Genomic DNA, 20,117 nt, shown 5'->3' on the forward strand with positions numbered 1-20,117 from the left:
ACTAGAATTTACTAGATTATGATATATTTTGCAGGAATAAAAAATATTACAAAGAGACACTCCTATCAAAATAGAGATATAGCGTAAGATGTTCTATTCGTAGGCTAGCAACCGGTTATCGAGTGTGTAACTACTGTGTATTAATAAAAGTGCAATAGAATAACTTTTCATACATCTTGCATTAAAATGTTACTTACCACGAATAGCGAATTTAAAGAATTTTGATACTGTTACAAAATGTAGAATTATGTTAACAATCTGTCGTTGCGTTATATAAGATAATTAGGTTTAAGTGACTGATATCTACCGAAAATACGACATGCAAAATTCACTTGTCACGCAGCATCAAGACAACAAGAAAAGAGCCGAGCGACAACACGAAACAAACAACACCCAAGGAGCGATCTTTTTAATGGGTTGTTCCTGCGTGGTGCGAGCGGAAAAACGACAAAAGAGAGATAATGATCACCTACGGACCATAGGCAATAAATAGCCATCCCAATTTTAACAAACTTGGGCTTATTCCATCTCAAGTTATTGATCGGAAAATGTTTCTACACATTGTTGACATGACATTGACCTTTGACCAAATGACCTCAAATCAATAGGGGTCATCTACTGACAATGAACAATTTCATAAAGGAGTGAAAGTAACATATACATGTTTATCGTACGACATCCCATAACATTTTGTAATATTACAGGCGTCGGTCTTTGTATTAATATAACTGCCACTTGTGTACTATGCTAACAGATTAAGCAAAAGTCAAGTTGTTAACTTTGAGAGTAGTACTTTTCAGACACGGCGCAGTTTCCCACACTAGTTTTTGTAGAAGTTTATATCAAATGACAACTCGTGATATAAGTATGGTACATACATGTATTTATACGTGGTTTTGAACCAAAGAAGTAATCAAAAACCTCAGAAAATATAGCAAAAAAAGATAATTAATATACAAATAATTAATAATTAATTAATGATAATTAATGTACAAAAATCAAGAGAATTCACCAGAACAGAAACTTAATGAAATTTTTAATATTTATTTTAAAACAAAAACAAAATTATGACGTTACTGGAATGTATGTTTCATGGTTTATTTTACATGTGTATAACACATGTACCTTGTAGTCCAGACAATCTTATTCTTACAACTTCGTACTGTCGTATTCATGGATGCAAGTTGAAAATATCAGAAAACCTGAAAACTCTGAATTGAGTGTGATTTTCAAGGCTAGAAAAACTGAACTTCAGGCAAATGCCCATGCTTATTCATGCAAGGCTATTATCCCGCATCTTTACTCATCTTATGAATCGACAGGAAACCGTTTAGGAGTCATATTTACATGATAAGAGAAACAATGAATAGCAAGCAATACGATGAATTCTGATTAACCGGGCCATGACCTAACACAGGTACCTCAACATGTATTACCTTAAACAACGCTGTAATGTTTTTATAAAATACTGTTAGACTTAATGTTTAATAAGCCTACCCTATATTCTATGTATTACCGGTGCGCGTGTTATCAAATTAAACATGGTGCGATGTTAAACACTGTAAAGCATTTAAAACAAAAATATAATAATATACCTGGGGAATGATCATGATAAACATACAGAGTATTAAATGTTACACGGCGCACATTCATATTTAAGAAATGCCAGTTTATGCGGGATGTAAACATAATGATTGATTTTCTGATAGAGGTCAATAAGTCAAAAGAATCTAAATCTTAAAAGAATTACAAATATAACAACATGTAAAATACTTAATACAATTACACAAACTCACCTGCTAGGCAGATAATTGCCAGATATGTAAATTTCCTATTTAATTCCATCTTTGCGAAGTTCCGTTACTACTGTAAGGTACACAAATGTATCAATAATGAACTTACTGTTCACATAGCATGAATGGTATAGCGAAATACTTGATCGGTTTAGCGTGACGGCACGTTATTGATACTGGATTGGAGCGGAGTTACTGTCCTAAGATGATAATTTGGTTTTTACGGCGAAAAACGGGGTTATCTGGATTATTATCCGATATCGTAAAAGTAAACACTTACATATACTATATAGCATTATTCTTACAGAATCGTTTGTGTATTAATTAACGTTATGGCTCTGTCGGTAGGTCGGAGTAATTGTAACTATTAGTGCTTTGTACTCATAGGTTCGAACCCCATTAAGTGTCTTTTATAACCACAGTTTTTTCTCCAACTCTGTTTTTTATCATTATTCTTTGTTTATTTTTCGTTTTCCTTTTTGTTTTCTTCTTATAATATATATTTTATAGTATATATTTATTATTTTTTTATTTCCATTCTATTTTCCTTTTGTATTTTTTGATCGCAGTGTAATAAAATATTCGATATCATATTCATGTATGTATATGAAAAAAAAAACCGGTCAAACTTGTTTTCTGAACAATTGGCTGTTCTGAGGTAAAAATAAATGTGTGTTACCAGTAGTCGAACTTCAGCCTGTACGGGTAAAACACATTACTGACACGGTTGCTCTACCTACTGCGCTAACAAGTCATATGGTACTATGTAATTTTATTTTCATTTTTATAGGTTGTGGCATTGATCTGCCTTACCTATTTTTCGCATTGTTATTGGTCTTTGTTATGTAGACAAAAACGCAAAATTATAAGTTTTCATTCATAAATGACAAAGGCGAAGTTCAGATTGCAAAGAATGTATTAAGGCATACGTGTACCATGCATCACACGAATTACATATCAAATTTACAATGCACATATAATTAAATTATCAGTGTGTGACTTTTAAACGTCATCATTTACAATCGAAATGCTTTGCTAGTCAACCTGCATGTACATTTATATTCATTCAAATATAACATTTAAAAAAGCTTTGTTAGACAACCTGCATTTACAATTATAATTATTTACATATAATATTCTCCATAAAAACCTATTAAGAGATTAGTAAAAAAATTCTTTTTTTCATCACAGTCCAATTGGATAAAGGATAAATCAGGTAAACTGAATACTTCAAATGCATTATCACGTGTTCTGACTTCTTTTCAGAATGATAATTAACCTCGATTTCATATAATACCAGTATTATTATAACACATTTTTAGTTTTTATATGAACTATACCAACAGGAATTAAGTTGACCTCTTTATTTGCTATACTAATAGATATATTTCAATATTTTTTACAACAATTATCAATGTCAGGTCCGTGATCGTAACGGGGTCTATTTTTTTTATGTCTTTTTATGGCAAACTTGACCACAAAACTATAAAGGCATTTTTATAATTTTTTTTTTTTTTTGATATGATTTTTGATATGATTTTCTACTTTTTACCTTTAACTAACTTGGAATAGTCTATGAACTTCTACTATATTTTCATCTACACACTTTGCACATGCGAGAAAAAATACTACTTCAGGTCAATTTTCATAGCAAAAGACGGCGCCGTAAAAAGGTATATACGTGAATTCTTTCAGTGCACCTTAGAATGTCATGTCCGGCTTGCTTCTCTCAACAACTTACGATGTCATATTCTCAGAGACCAAAACTGGCATTGCAATAATTATTATAAAACAAGACGAAATTATTCCGGTATATTTTCCCCTTTAATTTTGTATGAATGTATTTCAACAACTTCAAGTGTCTTACTCACATTCACTTAACAGAACAATTGTCTCTTAATTATATACTCTTATCATTAAATGTCCGTTTAATTAAACAATGGTGCCAACGTAATGTAATATCTTCCTTATTCTATTGACATTAAAGTGTTTATTCTGATTTATATATAATGTATATCAGACCCTACATGTAACTATATATATATGGATAAAGAGAAATACTTGGAAAGCATCTTAATATAGGAAATAAAATAACAACCGAAATACTTAATGTGATCATTGTTCATTTTTTTAAAGTAGGTAAGCCCTGAAAGTGTTCACTGTCGCAATGGCACTATATATATCAAGTGCCGTTTGAACAAATGAAATTAAATTTGTCAACTTATAAATTTCCTTGAAATTCTTTGTTATGGCACTTTAAATACGATTGAGTGAGTGTCTGTTTAGGACTCAAGGTTTAAAGGTTATCCGAAAAAAAATTTCAGCGCAGTTGTTACTTTAAAACAATGAGTTTAACAGCGGAATAATGTCATCATTTCGGAGGAAAAAATACTTTAGTGCAGTAATTGTCATTGAATCGAGAAATATGCTTTGAAAGAACAAGATACACAATACATTTATAAGGAAATTTACGGAATCATAAATTAAAACGTAGGACACAAAAAAAATCGGAAAAGCTATGTTAACAACACTATGAGTGATATACTCTGAGTAATATGGGTTTTATATCACTAAATAGAAACCCAGACTTTCGTTTATAAACATAAATTATTACAATGATTCGACAGAGTATTTCTTGCATATCAGACTGGTGTTTCCGTTAATTTTACTCATGCCGGATATTTCATCTGTCATAGGGGTGCCAGATTAGTCGCATGATAAGCATGACGCTATTTCGCCGTTGTGGATGAAGTTGTAATTTCATAGGCTGCTGTACGAAAATAGTTACTGGTGTAAGGACATAAAAATTTCCAATCAGATTGGAATATCCGTCCCTCGGTAACCTGCCGATGGGCGAGTCCCCTGTGAACGGATATTAAGATCTGTACCGCAACATATGACAGCTATAACTAATTTCAAATAACAAAACAAACTGTTTGTTGCCAAAGTAAAATTTACGCTTAATACATGTATCTTATCGTTAAGCAACAGTAATTTCTAAAAAGGTATCTTAGTTGGTGGATTAGAGAGGTAGCACGTTCGATTCCTGATTTATTAAACATATTTTAAACAATATCTCTGTTTTTGATTATCATTTTAAAACATCAAAACGATAGAGATAACTGCAACGTTAAATTAGTTTCGCCATAAAAGCAGAATACAAAACCTTTATCTGATCAAATTGTCTATCGCAATTGTTAATTATTTTTTGTATAGCCAAATGTATGGTAGAAAAATAGAATTCAAAATATGTGTACTTAAGATATGAAATATGCTATAATTGTGTAAATGCATGTCTGCGGGGATTAAACCGAATGAAAAGGCAAAACTGAATGGGCCAAAAACAACCGAAGCGTAGACTGGTGTCCTGCGCACTAATATGGGAACCACTATAGAAAGGAGGAACCAGAATAAACGGAAGCAGTGTATAAAATACCGAATGACAATTTTAAAACGGAAAATGTAAAATAAAAATGAACGATTATTTTAAACTATCTTACTGTAAAAGAAAATCGAGCTCGCTTTGAGTCTTTGCCTTTATCTTATTGGCAATATCCCGTATTAGTCCCCGGGGGGGACTATTATTTTCTCACAAAATCTGTGTCATTCATGCATGACTTCACTGCGCATGCGCAAAATAATTAACTGTCAGTGCGCGTTGCACTTATGCCTATATGACGTGACAAATAACTTACATGTATGGATACAATCTTTAGCCATGTTAAATGTAATGCAGATATGACAACGTAACACATCACATCACATGTCTGCGTAATAATAAACATTGTATGTCATATAGAAATTTTCCAAATAATTATTGATATTCATTCCGTGTATATATACGGAATGAATGTCAATAATTAAATAATTTGACAATTAATTGTCATGTGAAAGTTAATTGATGATTAATGATTTTAATTCTGTGTATTATATATAACTTACGGATTGAATGTAAATTAATAATAATGAAAATTGTATATGACATCTTAATTTTGAGATTAATACTTTACATTCATTACCTATTTTATATACGTGTGTATTTGTGTGCACGTGTATCTTTCTGGAAATACATGTTCAATTAAGAATTGAATATTCACATAGTTATTCCCTTTTGTCTGTTTTATTGCATGATTTTACAAATTTTCGTGCTTTGTCAAGTTCATACACGTGTGTAAATTTATAGAATTGTATAATATAAATACAACGATAACACATGGTTTTTGTTCATTGTAATATGGCCACTAGAAATCAAAAAGTGTACAAATTATGGATGGAAATTCAAGAAATAATAGGTTTTGCTGATAAATGGTCTCATAAAATTAGAAGAAATTTTTGGAGACCGTCATTAAAACATTTTGATAGAATAATCACTTGCGCTTTTGCATATGTGAACGGATTAAATCCTGAAGTCTTTTTAGAGTGGGCTGAGCTAATGAATTTAGCCAGAGATATATCTGCTTAAATCACATTCGAGCATTATTCACGTTATTCGAGGCAGGAAATTACTCTTCATCATTATATGCTTTTAATGTCACAAATAACAGATATGAATATTTAAATGGAACTATAAGGAGATATGTTCATGCATCACGAAGAAATTAAGGTAAATTACTTTTATACAATTGGGGTATTAATTCGTGTGGTATTACCATATAAGGCAATGAAGAACAATGTGTTAAGTATAATTGTAATTTGGGGTACCATTTGGGTGTATACAACTGCACAATTACCTGTAAATATTATTATGATATACGTATTCCTTGAAAGTACTTAAACATATGGATTAAAATAAAAAATGACAATTAATTAAAGTTACAATTCCCATTTACAATATACTCACGTAATAGTCCCCGGGGATCTTTATTTCATTGTAAAATGCAAAGGATAATCGTCCCCTTACATTTTAAATCTCATTCATTCCGTTAATATTTATTTCAGACAGTAACCCCAAAAGAAAACCAAGCCCCATTTCTTATATTATTGATGCCCCCAAAGAAAACCCTTTTCCCGGGAAAAACTTCCCTTTATGTAGCGATCCATAATGATATTGTTATTGTAAAATATTGAATAGTCTATATATATAATCACGTATTAGTCCCCGGGGACTAATACGTGATTATATATATAGAGATATTAAAACATTTTTATGTAATTTATTGCTAGGGAAAAGGGTTTTCTTTGGGGGCTATAATGCTATAAAAATGGGGCTTGGCATTCTTTTGGGGTTACTGTCTTAAATAAATATTAACGGAATGAATCGTATTTACAATGTAAGGGGACGTTTATCCTATGCATTTTACAATGGAATAAAGATCCCCGGGGACTAATACGTGATTATATATATAGAGATGTTAAAACATTTTTATGTAATTTATTGCTATATAAAGGAGGGAAGTTTCTCCCAGGAAAAGGGTTTTCTTTGGGGGCTATAATGCTATAGAAATGGGCTTGGCATTCTTTTGGGGTTAGTGTCTTAAATAAATACTGACGGAATGCAACATATTTATAATCTAAGGGGACGATTATCCTATGCATTTTACATTGGAATAAAGATCCCCGGGGACTAATACGTGATTATATATATACAGTTGTTACAATTTTTCTATGTAATTTATTGCTATATAAAGGAGGGAAGTTTCTCCCGGGAAAAGGGTTTTCTTTGGGGGCTATAATGCTATAGAAATGGGGCTTGGCATTCTTTTTGGGTTACTGTCTTAAATAAATACTAACGGAATGAATCATATTTATAATCTAAGGGGACGTTTGTCTATGCATTTTACATTGGAATTTAGATCCCCAGGAACTTATACGTAATTATACATATTACATGTAAAAATCTCTGAACACAAACGGAATGAATGATATTTATATTATTAGTGAGCGTTTATGAAATGTAAGTTGCAATGAAAAATTTTTTTTTTTAATTCTTTCTTTTTTAACCTGTATTATGCCTCTTTACATTATACCACCAAAAATGTTTGCATTACTTCCATAGTTTTCAACAATTTTTAAACAATTATCAATGTCAGGTCCGTGATCGTAAGGGGGTCATCTTTTCATTCCTTTTTTTTTTTTTTTTGGCAAACTTGACCACAAAGCTATAAAGGCATCTTTTACTTTTTTGGTAAAAGCTACTTTATATAATTTTATACTTTTATTATTCAATTAACTTAGAACAGTCTATGAACTTCTATTATATCTTTATCTTTTTGCCTTACACATATTGCACATGCGCTATCCAGCTAGCTTACGGAACGTCGGTGGCTCTACTCAGGTGCCCGTTCGTGCCTGAAATAATGCACGGAAGGGCACCTGAGGTCTTCCTCCACCAGTAAAGCTGGAACGTCGCGATATGACCTATACCAGTGTCGATGTGACGTAAAACCCAAAACAAACCAACAAAATTGCACATGCGAGAAAAAATACTACTTCTGGTCAATTTTCATAGCAACAGACGGCGGCGTAAAAATACGTGAATCCTTTCAGCGCATCTAAGAATGTCATGTTCGGCTTCTCTCAACAACTTACGATGTCATATTCTCAGGGACCAAAACTGGCATTGCAATAATTCTTATAAAACAAGACAACATTATTTCGGTATATTTTCCCCTTTAATATATGTTATATAAAGCAGGAATGTATTTCAACAACTTCAAGTGTCTTACTCACATTCACTTCTCTTAATTATATACTCTTATTATTAAGTATCCGTTAAATTAAACAATGATACCAGCGTAATATAATATATTCCTTATTCTATTGGCATAAAAGTGTTTATTCTGATTTATATAATATATATCAGCTCCTACATGTTACTTTATATATGGATAAAGAAAACATCTTGACATTGGAATTAAAATAAAAACCAAAAGACCAGATGTGATTATTGTTTAATTATTTAAAGACAATAAGCCCTAAAATTGTTCACTATCGCAAAGACAATATATCAAGTGTTGTTTGAACAGACGAAATTAAATTTGTCGACTCGTTAATTTCGTTGACATTCTCTTTCTTATTCAACTTAAAATACGATTGAGCTAAGTGTCTGTCAAGGGTTAAAGGTTACCCGAAAAAGTTAATCAGCGCAGTTGTCACTTTTAAAAAAATGAGTTTAACAGCGGAATAATGTCATCATTGCAGAGGGAAAATTACTATAGTGCTGTAATTGTCATTAAATCGAGAAATATGCTTTAAAAGAACAAGATACACAACACATTTACATGTATAAGGAAATTAATGGAATCATAAATTAATACGTTGGCTACAAAAAAATCAGCAAAGCTATGTTAACAACACTATGAGTGATATACTCTGAGTAATATGGGTTTTATACCACTAAATAGAAACTCTTTCATTTATGAACATAAACTATTACAATGGTTTGACAGTGTATTTCTTGCATATCAGACTGGTGTTTCCGTTAATTTTACTCATGCCGGATATTTCATCTGTCATGGGGGTGCCAGATTAGTCGCATGATTAGCATGACGCTATTTCGCCGTTGTGAATGAAGTTGTAATTTCATAGGCTGCTGTACGAAAATAGTTACTGGTGTAAGGACATAAAAATTTCCAATCAGATTGGAATATCCGTCCCTCGGTAACCTGCCGATGGGCGAGTCCCCTGTGAACGGATATTAAGATCTGTACCGCAACATATGACAGCTATAACTAAATTCAAATAACAAAACAAACTGATGCCAAAGTAAAATTTACGCTTAATACATGTATCTTATCGTTAAGTAACAGTAATTTCTAAAAAGGTATCTTAGTGGGTGGATAAGAGAGGTAGCACGTTCGATTCCTGATTTATTAAACATATTTTAAATAATATCTCTGTTTTTGATTATCATTTTAAAACATCAATACGATAGAGATAACAGCAACGTTAAATTAGTTTCGCCATAAAAGCAGAATACAAAACCTTTATCTGATCAAATTGTCTATCGCAATTGTTAATTATTTTTTGTATAGCCAAATGTATGGTAGAAAAATAGAATTCAAAATATGTGTACTTAAGATATGAAATATGCTATAATTGTGTAAATGCATGTCTGCGGGGATTAAACCGAATGAATAGGCAAAACTGAATGGGCCAAAAACAACCGAAGCGTAGACTGGTGTCCTGAGCACTAATATGGGAACCATTATAGAAAGGAGGAACCAGAATAAACGGAAGCAGTGTATAAAATACCGAATGACAATTTTAAAACGGAAAATGTAAAATAAAAATGAACGATTATTTTAAACTATCTTACTGTAAAAGAAAATCGAGCTCGCTTTGAGTCTTTGCCTTTATCTTATGCCGGCTCGCCACGGCGAGCCGGTATTACGGTAGGATTTTACTGAGAAACAACCTAAAACTCCGAAGCTATCCAAAAATTTAATCGAAGCTTGGCTTCCAGCTTTCTACAAAATTTATCTATCAGGGCTAGGATCCAAAATTATTTAGCCAATCAAATTTAATCTTACATAGCGTCAAAAAACCTTCAATTTTCACGCCATTTTTAAAAATCAGCAAGTATTGTTTTGAGCGCAAAGATATAATGATGATTAAAATGTTTGTCTTTATGAATTCTTTTCAATAAATCATATTTACACTGACTTCTGATTTAGCGATTTCACCTGTTTTCTCTGTAGTAAGTTTTCGTTTGGTTAATTAACATAAGTGTACATCTGGTTCTGTGCATTTTTTTATTTTTCCTTTTTTTCCGGTCATTTTATCCTTTCCGGTATTTAGTGTATGTATTTACTGGCCGGGATCCGGAACGCCCGGGATCCGGGATCGTATAAGATATGGAGGAAAAACCTAATGAACTATATTTGTGTTGATTGTTGTCGTAATGAAAGGCCATAAAACGTTAATTTTTTTATTGTATATAATGAATGTTAAATTAATTTAACTTAGAATATAGATATATTTAGAGCTATTTATTAACAAACTTAAAATGCGGAAATCACAATACTTATAATTATATGCCTAATTAAATGGAAAAATCAAAGACTATTTTCTTGAATTGGTCAAATCCCGGGATCCCTGTATGTTTTAAAACGATCCCAGCTTTTCTGAAAACTATATACTTGAACTGGCCAATCCGTGAGATCTATTTACATTTTAATACGATCCCGGCTTTTCTGAAAACTATATTCTCTAACTGGTCAATTCCCGGATCCCTATATGTTTTTTTAAAATAGGATCCCGGCTTATCTGAAAAACATCTTCTTAGCCTGGTCAATTTCTGGGATCCCTATATTTTTTAATAGGATCCCGGCTTTTCTGGCTGAATTGATTGACAACTTGTGTTTACTTTAGGACTTGTGCCTCTCATTCCAATACTAAATAACATACATGTATTACAACTTAATTTTGTATAAAGAGACATCTTTATGAAATCTACCTATCTAACATTTTGTGGTCAAGGTCAACAGGCCATATAGTAAATGTGCATAGACATAGGTTCTTCATTCAATCTGTTTACATGCACCTTCATATATACTCATACTCATCTTGGTTAAACTGAGAGAACTTTATATGTCACTTTCAGTCAATGAGTTTAAGATTTTGAATTTACTGGCCCGAATTCCAGTTTTGAATTTATTCTACTAAATAATTAACAAAATTTTCTTAAACTTACACTGGCCTGAACTTATATACACTGGCCATCGGGCACCGGGCCAGTGTTGACTTCACTTTTATTTTGATGTTCGCTGAAGTCTCTTCAGCTAACAGAACTGTCATTTTTACATTTAAACACACCCCTTGAAAAAAATTACGAAGCGAGTCGCTACTAGCTTTTTTAAAAGCTAACCTTGTTATAAGATTACTCTATTGAGTTGAAGGAAACTATCTAGTGGTGTTCAACTCTTTGAAAGTCAACTTATAGACATATTCAACCTAATCCAACATTTCACATTGACTTTATATTACAAGTCACCGGTCCCAAAATTCTGTTCATTTCCGGGTAATAAGACCCGATTTATTTTGGAAATATTTTCCAAATTTTGATGCTTTCTTACCATATAGTTATGACAGCAAGAAGTTGTTGATAATTCTTTTTATATATACAGACGAAAGGCGGTTGCAAGCTACAGGAAGGTTGTTACACTTTATATTTATATGTTACACTGTTAGATTCTATCACATGTTGCAAAGATCTACCATGTCATCATAATTTTGCAGAGAGATTGATGTTAAGATGATTTGGAAGCATGCCATACAACTGCTTAAAAATAAATTGAAAACGGTTTAATAGATAAAGTTTCATTTTGGGCATTTCCTGTTAAAATAATATGCTGTAATAGCAAGCTCGAAGAGCTGGCCCAAAGGGCCTGCTCTCAAAGCGAGCTTTACGGTAAAGTGAGTACCTGCTAGATGATGGTTTTGAAAACTTATGTCGGAAGTACCGAACTGACACATCCCAACTTTTCGAATTGCAAGATAATGATAAAAGCCAAGGTATTCTGATTGAAAACGGAAGGGTAGACTGGTGTCCTGCGCACTTATATGGGAATTATAATAGGACAGGGAACCAGAATAAACGTAAGCAGTGTATAAAATACTGAATGACAGTTTTCAAACGGAAAATGTAAAATAAAATGAATGATTATTTTATACGATGTCATACTATTTTTATACTATTTCACGACACGGTAAAAGAAAATCGAGCTCGCTTTAAGGCTTTGCTTAATCTGACACAGACTGATAGCTCTGTAGCTGACTAAATTCAATCATAAATATTTGTATACACTGAACAGATCTGTTAAAGGCATGAGCCTTAATGGTTTGTCTCAGTATTTAAGTGGTCATTGCGCTCACTGTTCACTTTTCCATGCATGATACAACACTATATAATAGCCGAAATAGGTATTTTTACATGACTAACAATTGCCTGTGTTGTGATTGTCAGTCAATAGCAGGTGACATTGAGGTTGACTGTAGGTGTTATTGTTATCATCACTAAGACTGTTTGGAAGTATGCCTTGTATGAAATAAAATTGAAAATAACAAGTTCAATTTCATCATGTGTGTTTACTGGTGAATGATATATATATATATATATGCTGAAATTATCACTGTCAGGAAGAGATTGACAGACAATTCAGATTATTTGCATTTATATTGAAAAGATAGGCATGATAGAGCCCTCTTTTAATCATTAACTCATGTATATATCAAAAAGTAACCAAAGATGCTTTGAATACTGTTTCACAGCTCTGCTGACTTAGTTTACTTAATGCTTACACAATCTTTTTCCAATTAAAGGAATACTGTTTGCTCAGGGCTGATTTTGCCGTTTGCTTGATACCTTATGCCACCGCAGAGTATTTTCCCTATATCGGACAAACACATGGATGTGTGCAATGAGAAGTCTCATTATGCAAGAATTACAAAAAAACCTGCAAAATTTGCGAGAATTACATCATCCTCTTTCTTTATTAATCTGTATTTCTTGCATATTTATTATCATTTTAGTTTCTGTTTTGAAAGTTTTCAAATTGTCTCCATGTTATTGAAATGTCAGTCATATTAAAGTGTTGTATAAATATTAGGCAGGGTACAAAAAGCAGATTGGTACGCTTTGATAAAATCTTCAAATTTTAACTTTGCTTCTTATGGATTGAACCAGTGAAAATATATAAACTCTATGTAAAACAATCTCATTTTCCAGTGCCTTCAGTTCACGCAGTTTGGTGCTGAAATTTGGCACCAATTCCCAGCCCCATGTAAGGAAAGTATTTAATTTTGCACAATTTTTTAAAGATATGCCCAACAATTTATTTTTAATAATACCTACCTATATTTGCCAAAAGCAGGAGACATTAATGATTATAACAATAAGTTATTATCCCCCGCCGATGGAATCGGGAGGGGGATATAGTTTTGGCGTTGTCCATCCGTCCGACCGAATTTCGTTTCCGGAGTAGTTCTCTGCAACTACTGGCTGGAATTCAACGAAACTTTATGGGAATCATCAATATCAAGAGGAGATGCGCATATCGTCAGCTTGTTCAGGTCAGACCCTTTGACTCAGTGTAATGGCCCTTGATTAGTTATGCAGTATGCATATAGAGTAAAATTTCGTTTCCGGAGTAGTTCTCTGCAACTACTGGCTGGAATTCAACGAAACTTTAGGGGAATCATCAATATCAAGAGGAGATGCGCATATCGTCAGCTTGTTCCGGTCAGACCCTTTAATTCAGAGTTATGGCCCTTGATTAGTTATGTAGTATGCATATAGAGTAAAAATCATTTCCGCACTACTTCTCTGCAACTACTGGCTGGAATTCAACGAAACTTTATGGGAACCTTCAATACCAAGAGGAGATGCGCATATCGTCAGCTTGTTCCAGTCAGACCCTTTAACTAAGAGTTATGGCCCTTGATTAGTTATGCAGTATGCATATGGAGTAAAAATCATTTCCGCGCTAGTTCTCTGCAACTACTGGCTGGAATTCAACGAAACTTCATGGGAATCTTCAATACCAAGAGGAGATGTGCATATTGTTGCCTTGTTCCGGTCAGACACTTTAACTCAGAGTTATGACCCTTGATTAGTATAGAGAAAAAATTGTTTCCGCGCTACTTCTCTGCAACTACTGGCTGGAATTCAACGAAACTTTATGGGAACCTTCAATACCAAGAGGAGATTCGCATATCGTCACCTTGTTCCGGTCAGACACTTAAACTGAGAATTATGGCCATTGATTAGTTATGCAGTATGCATATAGAGCAAAAATCTTTACGGCGCTACTTCTCTGCAACTACTGGCTGGAATTCAATGAAACTTTATGGGAACCTTCAATACCAAGAGAAGATACGCATATCATTGCCTTGTTGGTGTCAGACACTTTAACTAAGAGTTATGGCCCTTGATTAGTTATGCAGTATCCATATAGAAAAATATTAGTTTCCTCGCTACTTCTCTGCAACTACTGGCTGGAATTCAATGAAACTTTATTGGAACCTTTAATACCAAGAGGAGATGCGCATATTGTTGCCTTGATCGGGTCAGACATTTTAACTTATGACCCTTGATAACTTAGGCAGTATACAACCAGAGCAATAATCGTTTCCGTGCTACTGGCTGGAATTCAATGAAACTTTATGGGATACTAAGAGGAGATGTGCATATAGTCGCCTTGTTCCGGTCAGATACTTATAACTCAGATTTATGGCCCTTGATTAGTTATGTAGTATGCATACTGTATCTCATTGGCATTTCCAGATATTACTATTTAACACAATAGAGTTATGGCTCTGCTATTGCCCTGAATATTTATCAAGTTCAAAGAATATTACTGTTTATGCCATGATTAATATATAAATAAAGCCTCATGTTTTCAGTTGTTGTGTCAATAAAAACCAGTACTCGGCGGGGGATATAAATTCAACGAATTTGCTTGTTGAAATTTGTTTTGCAAAATAAAATACTGGTATGTAATTGTTAACAGCATGAGTATTGTCACTTAATGTACAAAATGTATGTGCAGCAAAATTTTACTGAAATTGACCCCCCCCCTCTCCCAAAGGAACATGCCATAGTGTTAGGGTTAAATTCCCCTTCCTACAGGTATATTGCACAGGTTCTGTTCCCACAAAACATAGACAGAGACAACAGCAGTTGTGCCAAGCAACACTCAGTAAGTGGGTAAACAGATATTGATTAACTGATAAGTCAATTGAACATTTCTTTTCATTCTGTGTATAGTTTGATATTGGAATCTGACTATTTTTGGTTGAAAATATTTATTTTAATTAATATCATGTACCATTATTTCTGTTATCAGCATGCTTTGATATTGGTTTTAAACATATTTATTTAAGCTCGATTGCGAAACAAGTTCTTGCAACTTATATTAATCAGTTTCGAGTCCGCTTCCTTGAACCAACCAGTACTGGTGTCATATGAAGAAACATGGTTGTGACCAGATCTTGAATGGAATTATGTAGCTTATGTTAACATTGTACAAGTTATTAATCTTTTATTAATTATAATGATAGTATAAGCACTACAAAGGTTGATATATTATAAAAACAATGTTTATTTATAGCTTGCCTCTTCTGAAATTGCCACCCCACAAAAAAAAACATTCTGAAAATAAAATGAAGGAAAGGAATCATTCTGGTCATATGAATTCTTTATTGTCCAATTATTGTAAAGTTTAACACATGTTTCATTAACTTTTTGTTCCATAAAATTCATCCGACTTGATAAACAACTGCATTTCCCTGCGATTGTCCACAGATTTCATCGGAGTCAACATTGATGGCTTTACATAAATATCAGCAGTGCTCAAAAGTTTTCTGTCTGCAGGGTCTCGCAGATTATTCTTAAGCAAATTTTAATTAGCATGATCATGTGTCTCAACCATGTGTTATACAAAATCCACACTGAGCATACTGTTGTTCTAAATTTAATACTTTTGATGATGTTAGTGAAGGAAAGAATATGATAGGTTGTTTTAGTTCACTGTATATCTGTAAATATTTTGTTGTTTATAAATTTGTTGTAACTGTATATACATGTAATATGTATATTATGATAGAGGCTCAAATAGGGAAGATTGGGCTTGCCTAACTGTGTTGCCTTTATAAATAGTCGTCATCGTCATCATCATCATCATAATTATTATAAAGTAATCAGAAATGTAAAGTTTAAACATTTAACACGCGTATTTTATAATTTTCAGGTATGGCGGAGGAGGAGATATTGTTTGATGATGTGTACGAGCTCCAAGACGTCATCGGAAAGTAAGTTTTCTTTATATTCTTTCTATGTCAGTTATTAATATATAGGCAGAGATTTTTCTACAAATGGACCATATTTGTCTTTCTCATTTCTTACAGAATATTTCACTGATCATGAGGCAGGTAATAAATCTTGTGATAACACAGGGTGAAAATTTAGCTTAAAGTACAACATGTATCTATTTTGCTACCAATTCTTAAAGGGAAAGACAAGGTTAGAATTAAAACTTGATTTCAGAAAAAGAATACTATAAATAATAACTCTGCAAATTTTCTGCCGCCAAATAATAATATTAAACGAATGATAACAAAATTTAAATCGCTAAATCACCGATTTCTACAAATCAGTAGGCGCGGCCATGTTTGTGTATTGGCCGTATAAAAACAGGTGCGCGTGATGTCATTTCCCCACATCTTTAGATTTATGATAAATCTAGTTGAATCGTAGCGAAATATTAATATAATAAAGTATTGACCAGACAATTTAATTTTCACAGGAGGTGTAGAGGAGATTTTTTTATGGTTCAAAAAACGTAACAATATCCTAAAAAAATAAAAATAAAATAAAGAAACAAATAAAAAATCAACGTCTACCGGTCGCACCACTTGAGGCCAGTGATGCCCGTTACTCCAAACAATGCTATGTTCATTAAAGTCTCATCTTGATGTAATTAAACAATATTTCACAGATTTAATAAATAAACATGTTATCATTTAACAAAGTTCACAATCAAATAATGCAATTAAATAAACAAAAGCACCAAGGAATAATTGGCTGTTAATTATTGAACGGCGATAATTATCATTATTATTATAAAAATCCTACTAAAACGTGTTCTTAATAGTACATGTAATTAAATTTTTGCAGTTTGATTCTGACTTTCAAATTGAAAGGTGTGAACATATGTTATAATTGATGTACACATTTCAAAAATATAAGCAACCCTTTTGAAAAGTAAATTGTTAACATGTCTGTCAACGTATGATGCCGCGCATCATAATCGTAACCTAATATTTACTGCAGGCAAAACATTTTTATTGGCTGCTCAAAAATCTAATTTGCATAATTTATTCACACAATTGCTGGTTCTTACTACTTATGTCTAATATTATGCATTGTCCATTTTAATTGTTCCTAATTTGCACCAAATGTTCCTGTCACACTGTGTACTGACGATTTTTATTGCTCCTTGTATGCCCCTGTGCCGACAGACCTTTTGATCATGCACAATGTTGCCCTGATTGGTTAATCACCATTGTCCAATATTCTAATGACATCTATTTTATTTACGCTTCATCAGTGTACTGAATGACCTTAGGGGAAATTAAGTTCCACACCTGTCAAATTATACTGTAAATTACAGCATTTCATAAAATAGCAACACATTTTTTTTTCAGTTACCAATAATCATTTTAAATATTAAGTATAGATTAATGATTTTTTATTAGATTAAATTTACGGTAGTAGAAATGCGTATCTGTGTGGGAAAGGGATTGGGTAAGTAGATAACGTGGAAAAAAGCTATAGGGAACTGGATAAACCCGAGAATATGCGTAATTACAGGGGAATGGGCAACCTGTTGCTGTTGGTACCAGTTTTGACTGGGTGCCTAAATAACCTAACTGACAGTTTTGTTTTCATACGATATTAGTCTGGCTGCCGATTTTCCTGCGCCATTCTCATTTTTAGCGTCAATGGCGGAAAATCGCGTCCTCAGCAGATCTCCGCATATTGGTTTTAGTTGATATTTTACGCTGAAAAAAAGATACATGACCGGCGATACCTTATTCGGACAGCTTGTTTAGCGAAAATTAAGTACAAAATAAAAGGATATATCGTCAATTTGAAGAAGTTTCTCATAGTACCCAAATTAAATTGATGGTTTATCTTTGAAAATTAAGCAGTCAATGCTTAAATCATGTGGTGGGATCATCAGCAAGCTTGAAAATCGGACAAATGATAATTAATGTCGCGGCGTCTTCAATTAATTAATTAAAGCAATTCAGTTCCATATGATGTTTTCATAAATAATATATAATATACGCAATAAGATTAATAAGTTCTTCATCAAGATATATTTCAGTTGTACCAGCGTGTACACTTATACCGGAAGTGGGTGTAACACGTCACAATCTCGGTCTCGTCTGTCTCGCGAGAATGACAGAACGCCAAAATGGCGGCGCCCATGAACTTATTTCTCAAGAAAAAAATAGTGTCTTAAAACACGAATTTCTCACTCATAGGGTTGATGTCAACAGAAAAACTGCCATGGTACCTCTTTTTAAATGATGAATATTTATATTAGACAGACATCAATCCATCCATTCCTATTTCTTTAAGTTACAAAAAGAGATGTAAGATACTTTATTGTCCTGTTTATTTTTTCTTTTCAGGCATACTTTGTAATGCAAAGTAAATTAAAAATGTTAAAAAATATATTCAAGGTATCATTTTGTATTCCCTAAAGAGTTATTTCCGAACTAACTTCAAGCAAAAGTTGTATTAAATGAAAACTTTTACATTGTTGACTTAATATCTTTGGAAATTATGCTGTTGTAATTTTGATGTTATATTCAATCAATAATGATTGACATCTTAAGGAACTCTTGAATACTCCTGAACTATCATGGTGACATCTTTAGGAACTCTTGAATACTCCTGAACTATCTTGGTGACATCTTTAGGAACTCTTGAATACTCCTGAACTATCATGGTGACATCTTTAGGAACTCTTGAATACTCCTGAACTATCTTGGTGACATCTTTAGGAACTCTTGAATACTCCTGAACTATCTTGGTGACATCTTTAGGAACTCTTGAATACTCCTGAACTATCTTGGTGACATCTTTAGGAACTCTTGAATACTCCTGAACTATCTTGGTGACATCTTTAGGAACTCTTGAATACTCCTGAACTATCTTGGTGACATCTTAAGGAACTCTTGAATACTCCTGAACTATCTTGGTGACATCTTTAGGAACTCTTGAATACTCCTGAACTATCATGGTGACATCTTTAGGAACTCTTGAATACTCCTGAACTATCTTGGTGACATCTTTAGGAACTCTTGAATACTCCTGAACTATCTTGGTGACATCTTTAGGAACTCTTGAATACTCCTGAACTATCTTAGTCATATTTACAAGAATTTTCATTACAATTTTTAGCTCGACTATTCGATAAGAATAAGTAGAGCTATTGCAGTCACCCGAGCGTCGGCGTCGGATGCGGCTTAACCACTTATGTTAAAGTTTTTGTAATAGTTCAAATATTTTCAAAGTCCATTGACATATGGCTTTGAAACTTTGCAAACTTGTTCACCATCATGACCCCAACCTGTAAACAGGAGGAGGTAACTTTATCAAGCATTTTGACAGAATTATGCCCCTTTTTCGACTTAGAATTTACGTTAAAGTTTTTGTAATAGTTCAAATATTTTCAAAGTCCATTGACATATGGCTTTGAAACTTTGCACACTTGTTCACCATCATGACCCCAACCTGTAAACAGGAGGTGGTAACTCTATCAAGCATTTTGACAGAATTATGCCCCTTTTTCGACTTAGAATTTACGT

At 33.0% G+C, this 20,117-nt stretch overlaps 1 protein-coding gene across 1 annotated transcript; it reads right to left on the reverse strand.

The window, feature by feature from the left end:
- Positions 1-19,137: 19,137 nt before the first annotated feature.
- On the reverse strand, positions 19,138-19,680 carry LOC132727749 (uncharacterized). Its single transcript, XM_060713330.1, has 2 exons — positions 19,501-19,680; positions 19,138-19,461 (listed from the first exon to the last, which is right to left on the reverse strand). Exons 1-2 carry the CDS (start codon positions 19,678-19,680, stop codon positions 19,138-19,140), a joined length of 504 nt encoding a protein of 167 aa, XP_060569313.1.
- Positions 19,681-20,117: the final 437 nt, after the last annotated feature.

This window comes from Ruditapes philippinarum, unplaced genomic scaffold (assembly GCF_026571515.1).
Source record: "Ruditapes philippinarum isolate M1 unplaced genomic scaffold, ASM2657151v2 ctg7194_1_1_1_1, whole genome shotgun sequence".
Classification (NCBI taxonomy): Eukaryota; Metazoa; Mollusca; class Bivalvia; order Venerida; family Veneridae; genus Ruditapes; species Ruditapes philippinarum.